The sequence below is a fragment of the Durio zibethinus genome, chromosome 2 (assembly GCF_047325235.1).
Source record: "Durio zibethinus cultivar Kanyao isolate XHJ-2024 chromosome 2, ASM4732523v1, whole genome shotgun sequence".
In the NCBI taxonomy this organism is placed as follows: domain Eukaryota; kingdom Viridiplantae; phylum Streptophyta; class Magnoliopsida; order Malvales; family Malvaceae; genus Durio; species Durio zibethinus.
The window spans coordinates 35,683,562-35,693,850 of record NC_143163.1 but is presented as its reverse complement, the minus strand read 5'-3'; the positions used below and the strand labels follow the sequence as shown (position 1 = coordinate 35,693,850).

At 31.6% G+C, this 10,289-nt stretch overlaps 1 protein-coding gene and 1 pseudogene across 1 annotated transcript; one reads left to right on the top strand and one right to left on the bottom strand.

The window, feature by feature from the left end:
• The first annotated feature begins 1,826 nt into the window (after positions 1-1,826).
• On the top strand, positions 1,827-2,787 carry LOC149520166 (MLP-like protein 31). The gene is made up of 2 exons (XM_089754048.1): positions 1,827-2,252; positions 2,385-2,787. Exons 1-2 carry the CDS (start codon positions 2,063-2,065, stop codon positions 2,660-2,662), a joined length of 468 nt encoding a protein of 155 aa, XP_089610174.1. The 5' UTR covers positions 1,827-2,062; the 3' UTR covers positions 2,663-2,787.
• A 5,601-nt stretch (positions 2,788-8,388) lies between these two features.
• Positions 8,389-9,388, bottom strand: LOC149520165 (MLP-like protein 43 pseudogene; annotated as a pseudogene).
• Positions 9,389-10,289: the final 901 nt, after the last annotated feature.

Genomic DNA, 10,289 nt, shown 5'->3' with positions numbered 1-10,289 from the left:
ATAAAATAAAAAAATGTTAATAGATAATTAAAAGAAAATAATTAGATAAATAAAAATATTAGTAGATAAATAATAATAATAATAATAATAATAATAATAATAGATAAATAATAATATATAAATAGATAAATAATAATAAATACATATATATAATAATATATAAATAATAAAAAATATATATTAATAAATAGTAATAATAAATAAATAAATAATAAATACACAAGATACAAAAAATAAATAAATAATATAAATAAAAATATAAAATACAAAAATAAAAAAAATGGGCCTACTCATTTGGACCAGGCCCAATTGATCCGGGCCTAAATCAAATTGGGTGTCTACACCTTTCTAGGCAGATTCATGCAAAGCAAGTAGGTTTTTTGAAAAATCTGACCAAGATCCGAGATGACGAGACTGAGAAGAGTCTCACGACAAGTTTCAGAGCAAACCAGTGATTGAACGTTCATCCGTAAGTGGTCGATGACGATCGGAGATGACGGCGATTGTGGCATTTCGTCGAAATCTTGTGGAGTTTCTAACCAACGCTCGCCTTTTCTTAGAGAAAGAGACAAAGCAAAAATTGTAAAGAGAGAAGAAGGACTTGTAACATGAAGAGGAAAGCTTAAAAAAAGGCTTTTATAGCTTTGATAAAATAGTGCCATTTTAGCCAAAGAAAATGGGTTCTCTTTGACCCGTTTCAAGGATCCGCATGTCAAAAACTGGGTGATCCTACCCGGTTGCTTGAACCGATCCCTGTCCCAGTCCAATTCTATGCCATTTAAGCTAAAAGTCGAGTCGTGGCGAGTTCTAGGAGTCGAGCTGTGAATTGCTTTGGGGTATTCTTTTTTCATTTTTGTTAGTTTACTCATTATTTATCAATTATTTTTACGAATGAATAAAAAAAGGTAAATAAATAAAGAAAATATTTCGAAAAAGATATTTTTGAGAAAAAATTGAAAGTATCAATTTTTCTTAAAAATAAAAATTTTAAAAATGATATTTTTTAGGAAAAGTTAAAAGTATCAATTTTCCTTGAAAATAAATATTTCAAAAAGATATTTTTGAGGAAAAATTGAAAGTATCAATTTTTCTTAGAAATAAAAACTTCAAAAAAATATTTTTGAGAAAAAGTTGAAAATATCAATTTTCCTTGGAAATAAAATTTTTTAAAAAATATATTTGAGGAAAAGTTGAAAGTATCAATTTTCCTTGATAATACAATTTTCAGAACAACATTTTTGGAGAAAAATTTGAAAGTATCAATTTTTCTTGAAAATAAAATTTTCAAGAACAATATTTTTTAAAGAAAAGTTAAAAGTATCAATTTTTCTTGTATAAAAACATAAGTTTTTTTATAAAACAACATAATAAAAAAGAGATCTCTATCAAAAGTTGAAGCATTATTCCTTCTTCTTTTCCTTTTTATTTTTTTTTTTAAATGTTAAATAATCCGACGACGGAGCCTTTACAAAAAAAACAGTAGTTTTCTTGTACACTCTTAAGATGAGATAATTTTCTTAATTTTTTGTCAAAAGTATTAGAGTCAATTAAGAATAATTTTCAATAATTAATTACTTGGTAAAGTTTTTAAGGGTTAATGGATAATACGAAATTGAGCTGGTATCATTCTTCGATGGGCGCTGTGAGGGTGCTATATCTTTTGTCATACGTAACCATACTCTTGGGTTTGGTTTCGTAGACATTAAATCTACCTTTTAAAGATACCTAAGTCAAACTTAGGATTTTTCTTTAAAAAGAAACAGATTCAGTTAGGTGATCAATCGTACCTAAACAAAAAAGATTGGTCGTAACTCCTCAAGTCAATGTCTAGCGATAGATATACTAATCTAGACGTTATGACACCCTATAACTAAGCATGAAAGGATTAAGAAATCCTTGATGAATGGGCTTTAGTTTAGGCCACCTCTCCATAGAGGAAACCAAGCCCAACACAAATGTCTATAAAAGGGTAGCAGACACTGCAAACTATGATATAATACATCACTTCCATTTAATAGCTAATAACTAATTCTAGACTATATCAGAGAAAAAATTGTGAGAAATGTCGTCTCTAATTGGTAAGGTTGAGACTGATGTAGAGCTCAAAGCTTCTGCCGAGAAGTTTCATGATATGTTCTGCAACAGACCTCACCATATATCCAATGCTAGCTCCGATAAGGTACAAGCATGTTCTTTACATGAGGGTAACTGGGGGAAGGAGGGTTCCATCATCTGCTGGAATTACGTTCATGGTAAGATTCGAATTTCTTTTTTTTTTTTTTTTCATTTTTTCCTTTAAAAATTGAGGGAAAGATGATTAATTTTCTAGTTGAATTAAGAGTAAAGTTTTGTTCCATATATATATGAACCATAAATAATTACAGATGGGGAGGCTAAAGTTTTAAAAGAGATAGTTGAATCGGTTGATCCAAAGAACAACTCACTCTGTCTCAGAGCGATTGAAGGAGACCTTTTGAAGGAGTACAAGAGCTTCCTAATCAAACTTCAAGTTTCCCCAAAGAGCAACGGTCCGGGCAGTATAGCACACTGGACTATGGAGTACGAAAAGCTGCACGAGGGTATTGCACATCCAGAGACTCTTCTGGAGCTCGCAGTCCAAGTCTCCAAAGATGTCGATTCCCACCTCATCCAAGGAAACTAAATAACTAAGCCAGGATCCATGATCGAGATTGAAATCTGTGTTTGATATGTGTAAGAATAAATAAACAGTGTGAGATATATATCATCTGTTGATGTCTTGAGCTTTTAAGTGTGTGGAATGCCTAATCTCTCTCTGTATATTTTCTTATCTTTGGTGTATCAAGTGAATCTGTATGTTTTGCTTCTATTTTTGTGATCATATATATGTTCACAAACATACCTTCTATTTATATATAATATTCCAAAACAGATTCAATATTCCTCTACCCTTTGCCTTATTGCAGGTTTTGTTCACTTCAAGCAAAGAAAAAAAAAAAGTTTCATTTTTTTCCTCAAATCCCATCCACTCTTTAACATACTTTAATTCTAATCTTATTCTTAAAGTATATCTACTTAAAATTTTACAAATCTCAAATTTTATCTTAAATATTTTTTTTATTTGGAAATAGGTCTAGAGTGTCCTTAATTAAATTTTACATAAGCGTGTTCTTTTTTTTAAAATAATTTTAAGAGTACACTTTCCAAATCAATTTAATGTATTCAAAATTTTAAGTTAAAAATATTTTTGACATAAATAGAATCTTAATTGATATATAAATAAAAGTTTATATTTGATACATTGTCAGTGTATAAATTTTATATATTATTAGTAAATCAGATGCCACCACTTTATTAATGAGCAAATATCAATATTTAAAATAAATATATAAAAATTAATATTTCTAAAAACTTACTTATTAATGTGATGGTATCATCTGATTCATTTCATTAATGAAATGGTATCATCATATTCATTAACAGTGTATAAAATTTATACTCTGATAGTGTATCAAATATAAATTCAAATCATCTCTCTCTCTCTATATATATATATATATACATATTGTTGGGCTAAAAGCCTCCAATCCAATCACACCAACGGAAACAAAATCAAACAATAAACCAAACACACAAGAGACAATAATTTAACGTGGTTCGGTCCAACTGACCTACATCCACGGATGAGAAACAAGATCCACTAGTTGTAGAGAATTACAAACATACATCAAATCATCAATCTCACTCAACAATCAATACTCATAAGACACTCTTAATCTCCTCTAGTCTTATGGAGTATTCTCAACCCAAACAAACACAAACTCAAACCCTTGTGCACCCTTTCAACATAACCAAACACATACCCATATGCTCCCATACACCATACTTATGTGGACCCTCTCAATCTCTTCTAGTCCACTCACAAACAAACCTACACACTCATAAGACGTACAGCCACAATACTCTTATGGGGTGTCTATCCCACAAAACCCTACAACTCTCTTACATCTTTTTCTCATACCTAACCCTGTAGAAACTTCACCTATTTATAACCATACAAACTTGCCTATTAAAAATCCCTCTCCTCTTAGAATTCTTCTCCTGTAAGTCAAACTTGCCTATTAAGAATCCCTTTCCTTTTAAAATTCTTCTCTTGCAAGTAAAACTTACCTATTAAGAATCCTCTTTCTCTTGAAATTCTTCTTTTGCAAGTCTTCTTGTCCATCAAGCAATATCTGACAAATCCCAAACAAATCTCTAACAAATCTCAAACAAATCTCTTATGGGATTTGAGTCAATATTCTTAACAATCTCTACCTTGACTTAAATTCCATTAATCATCTGTCTTCATGCTAGACATGCTTAGCTCCACCTGCAATGAAAGTCTCACAATCATCTTCTCTTGTGTCTTCACGCTTCATACAAACCAATCCTCAATCTTAAACTCGAACTCTTCTCTTGAATCGAGCTCCTCTATGCTTACTTCTTCCCATATCTCAAACCAATCTCTTCCCATATCTTGAACTGTCAACTATTCCCATGTCTCGAACCATCGACTCTTCCCACATCTTGAATCTTCAACTCTTCTCACGTTTTAAACCTTCAACTCTGATACCACTTGTTGGGGATCACCATAGCTCTGATACCATTTGTTGGGCTAAAAGCCTCCAATCCAATCACACCAACGGAAGTAAAATCAAACAATAAACCAAACACACAAGAGACAATAATTTAACGTGGTTCGATCCAACTGACCTACATCCACGGATGAGAAACAAGATCCACTAGTTGTAGAGAATTACAAACATACATCAAATCATCAATCTCACTCAACAATCAATACTCATAAGACACTCTTAATCTCTTCTAGTCTTATGGAGTATTCTCAACCCAAACAAACACAAACTCAAACCCTTGTGCACCCTTTCAACATAACCAAACACATACCCATATGCTCCCATACATAATACTTATGTGGACCCTCTCAATCTCTTCTAGTCCACTCACAAACAAACCTACACACTCATAAGACGTACAGCCACAATACTCTTATGGGGTGTCTATCCCACAAAACCCTACAACTCTCTTACATCTTTTTCTCATACCTAACCCTGTAGAAACTTCACCTATTTATAACCATACAAACTTGCCTATTAAAAATCCCTCTCCTCTTAGAATTCTTCTCCTGTAAGTCAAACTTGCCTATTAAGAATCCCTTTTCTTTTAAAATTCTTCTCTTGCAAGTAAAACTTACCTATTAAGAATCCTCTTTCTCTTGAAATTCTTCTTTTGCAAGTCTTCTTGTCCATCAAGCAATATCTGACAAATCCCAAACAAATCTCTAACAAATCTCAAACAAATCTCTTATGGGATTTGAGTCAATATTCTTAACAATCTCTACCTTGACTTAAATTCCATTAATCATCTGTCTTCATGCTAGACATGCTTAGCTCCACCTGCAATGAAAGTCTCACAATCATCTTCTCTTGTGTCTTCACGCTTCATACAAACCAATCCTCAATCTTAAACTCGAACTCTTCTCTTGAATCGAGCTCCTCTATGCTTACTTCTTCCCATATCTCAAACCAATCTCTTCCCATATCTTGAACTGTCAACTATTCCCATGTCTTGAACCATCGACTCTTCCCACATCTTGAATCTTCAACTCTTCTCACGTTTTAAACCTTCAACTCTGATACCACTTGTTGGGGATCACCATAGCTCTGATACCATTTGTTGGGCTAAAAGCCTCCAATCCAATCACACTAACGGAAGCAAAATCAAACAATAAACCAAACACACAAGAGACAATAATTTAACGTGGTTCGGTCCAACTGACCTACATCCACGGATGAGAAACAAGATCCACTAGTTGTAGAGAATTACAAACATACATCAAATCATCAATCTCACTCAACAATCAATACTCATAAGACACTCTTAATCTCCTCTAGTCTTATGGAGTATTCTCAACCCAAACAAACACAAACTCAAACCCTTGTGCACCCTTTCAACATAACCAAACACATACCCATATGCTCTCATACACCATACTTATGTGGACCCTCTCAATCTCTTCTAGTCCACTCACAAACAAACATACACACTCATAAGACGTAGAGCCACAATACTCTTATGGGGTGTCTATCCCACAAAACCCTACAACTCTCTTACATCTTTTTCTCATACCTAACCCTGTAGAAACTTCACCTATTTATAACCATACAAACTTGCCTATTAAAAATCCCTCTCCTCTTAGAATTCTTCTCCTGTAAGTCAAACTTGCCTATTAAGAATCCCTTTCCTTTTAAAATTCTTCTCTTGCAAGTAAAACTTACCTATTAAGAATCCTCTTTCTCTTGAAATTCTTTTTTTGCAAGTCTTCTTGTCCATCAAGCAATATCTGACAAATCCCAAACAAATCTCTAACAAATCTCAAACAAATCTCTTATGGGATTTGAGTCAATATTCGTAACACATATATGTAATATTTTTATAAAATAATATTCCAAGATTTTTAATGCCAAAATATAAAATATGAAAAATAAATTTGAAATATAGAAAAAGTATAATATAAATTCCATTCAAAAGAAGATATAATTTTGTGGTGTTCTGAAAACAAATAATGGCCGAAGAAATTAGGATGAAAGAAATATTACATAACTTCTCAACTTTTTGAAGAATTAATCATGGTATATTGATATTATAAAAAAATTAAAATTTCTTTACAAAATAGATGAACGAATATATTTTTCCAAAATCTATACGGTATCATAGGGTTCTTTTCTTCTTTGGATGTATATGCTCTGAAATAATTATTATCGGGTCATCACTATTATTTTTTTATTTTTTTATAAAAATAATTAATTGTGTTTGACATATGGTAAATTCGCCTAACTCATTTTTTTTTATATACATATGATGGGTATAACCCATAAAAAAAGGAAAAAAAAATTAATTCGAAACCAATAAACTTTAAAATTATTTTGTAGACTTAAAATATACCCAATAAACTTTATAACCTTCCATTCAAAAGCCATTTGAGCTAGCCCAAATTTATACTTAAGCCTTAATCATGAAAACTCATTTTCTTGTCTTGTTTTCCAACGTCTCTGCATCTCCTTCAACTTCGTCTTATTCATTAGCTGCTGCATGCATCTTCACCTATACCATCTTTTCACCTTCTTTTCTTCTGTCTCTCTTTCAATTTCGGGACCCATTTTTTGAGATCCAGATCGTGTACTGGATCCCACAAATTGGTTCGCGGATCCCGGAGGGAACAAATTTGGTAAATATGTATCTATATCACAACCAGTCATTCAGCCACATCATTGCACACGATCAATATCTTACTTGTACTTACAGTGCTACTGCAATGTTGTAGTTACATGAAATTAGATTAGAAAATTCTGCGCTACTGCTTGCCACGGACCTTAACGTAAAACAAAAGCAGGTGAAAGTTTACCAAGATTAGAAACCAAAACCTTTACTCCGATCATATTAGAGGGAGGCAGAGGGAGACGCATCTTTTCTAAATTGATTCCCTGAAAATGCATATGAAAAAAGAATTCGGCATATAAAGAAAAAAATACGAACGTTAATCAAAGCTATGTTTGGTAAATGGTTTTGTTTATTTTTTTTTTCTAAAAATGAATAGAAAAACATAAAATATAAAAATAACAAAAATTAAAAATAGAAAGTAAAAAGTAAAATGTAAAAGCATCTATTAAACAGAGCTTAACACATATTTAGTTAAAATGGAGACATTACATGCATCTTTACACTCCCTTTTTCGATTTTTTTTTCAACTTCATTGTCCTTTATATAGGATATATAATAATTTACACAAACACACACGTATATATTATACAATGTTATTAGAAAAAACACTACTATCTTATTACATTCAATCATTTGATTCAGCCCTTGAACTTACGAGAACTAGTCATGTGAGACATTAATGCATGTAAAAGTACAAATTTAGTTGGAGGATCTTTTAGATGGGAAACTCTTAATCCTTATTTTGGATGAGAAATAGATTTACCTTTTAGTTCCCAAATAAATAGAGAAATAAAACAAAGAGAATTGAATTTACCAAGGAACAAAAATTATAAACATATCACATTAATAGAAGCACAACATGCATAAATTTGATAGTTGATACACTAAACATAAGAAACATAGAGAGATTTTCAGTCCCAAGTACAAGGAATAATATTCCATACACTTAAAACGCCTAGGAAAGCTGTCAACAACCGGCAATATCTCCTGGCGTTTATATTTATTCTTAGACGTAAACCAGAGATTTCAATCTCAATCATCATGGCTTAAGTATTTAATTAATTTCCTTGGATGAGGTGAGAATCGACAACTCTGGAGACTTTGATTGCGAGCTCCAGCAAAGTCTCTGGATGTGCAATACCCTCGCGCGGCTTTTCGTTCTCCATACTCTAGTATGCTATACTGCCCTGACCGTTGCTCTTTGGAGAAACTTCAAGTTTGATTAGGCAGCTCTTGTACTCCTTCAAAAGGTCTCCTTCAATCATTCTATAAGAGATTGACTTGTTCTTTCGACCAATTGATTCAACTATCTATTTTGCAACTTTAGGCTTTCCATCTGTTTATGGTTCATGATTTTTAAAACGAAACATTACTCTTAAATCAACCAGAATAATAACTTATCTTTTTTTTTTTTTGAAGTTTGTGTTGGGGAAAAATTAAAAAAACAAAAGAGAAATTCCACTCTCACCATGAACATAATTCCAGAAGATGATGGAACCCTCATTCCCCCAATCACCGTCATGTAAATCACATTCTTTACCCTATCAGAGCTGGCATTAGATACATGGTGAGGTCTGTCGCAGAATATATCATGAAACTGCTCGGCAGAAGCCATGAGCTCTACATCAGTCGCAACCTTACCAACTAGAGCCGACATTTTTCACAACTTTTTCTTGATATATTCTACAATATTAATCGGCTATTAAATGGAAGTGGTGGCATATTATATCACAGTTAGCAGTGTTTGCGGCCCATTTATAGACTGGTGTGGCGTCTGAATCAGTAACTTTTTTTTTTTTTAAATAATACTGGGGTATTAATCTCAGGCTTTGTTTAGGCATAATCTCCTCCCAACCATCTTAAAAGTAAGTATATTCCCTCGCCTCGGCCGATTTCATTGTCCATCATCTAATTGTACAAGGTTATCTCTGGGTATTTAGTATATATTTAATACTACTATTTACCTTTAGCACATATATATATTTATTTATTTATTGCTCAGCTAAAGGACACATTTTCTTTACTAAATAAAATAATTTGAAGGAGAATGAGATTTGCATGCTCCAACCATTAGCGTTGTACCATAACTGTTGTGGGAGATATATTTGGATGATGATCAGAGCTGGAAAAAAAAAAAAAAACAAAATTATTACAAAGGTTTCGAATTTATTATATGCTTATATTTTTTCTTCTTAGGTTTTATTTGATAAGAAAGATGAAAAGGGCTAAGAATGTAAAGTTTATTAATATAATGGTTAAACTATAAAGTAAAAAAGTAGTTATAAATTTTAATTATTAGGTTAATAAGTTTTTTTTTCTTTCACTCTTTGCATTCTTCCTACCAAATAAAACTTTAGTCTAAAATCATCAAAATTATATGCAAGTTGCTCCTACAGTTACCAATATAACACTCTTTTCATCACAAAATGAATATTTAAATTTAAATTTTGATATAAATATATATGTAATATAATGCTCTTGGTCTTTTATATATATATATATATTTGAGATTTTTAAGGATCAAACCTTAGTAGCTGAAGCTAAATGCTTAACGTTTCATTAACAGACCAATATTGATCTCTTAGACTCTCTATATACATTGATACATGTCTATATATATTGACATTATATTAAATATAAAAAAAATAATTTTTAGTATACATTAAAATTAATTCTAAATTTTAATTATTAGATATGAGTTGCAAAATGCATGGGAAGTAGTTTTTTTTTTGCATCCTAGAAACCCTATACTTTCCATATTCCCAATATTCAAACCTCGGGCGCCTTACGTTAATTAGGGTTAGAAGTTCTAATATGTAAACAATAGAATTTTACCAAAGTCTTTTCAATTAGAATTACACCAGTGCACATCAATCATAGAATCAGATTCAATAATTAGCTTCACCCTTCCTTTCCAACTTGTTTTTTTTTTTTTTTTGAAAAAATTGGAAATCCAAAGCATATTTAATGGCATAAACCCCATCAAAACATGTGTCCCCTCTTTATCCAGGAAAGCAAATAGGCCTTTC

Bases quoted from the DNA above. Each gene is read 5' to 3' on its own strand.
- LOC149520166 (XM_089754048.1), top strand. From the start codon at position 2,063: ATGTCGTCTCTAATTGGTAAGGTTGAGACTGATGTAGAGCTCAAAGCT. The intron at 2,253-2,384 runs GTAAGATTCGAA...AAATAATTACAG, and splicing joins CTGCTGGAATTACGTTCATG to ATGGGGAGGCTAAAGTTTTA.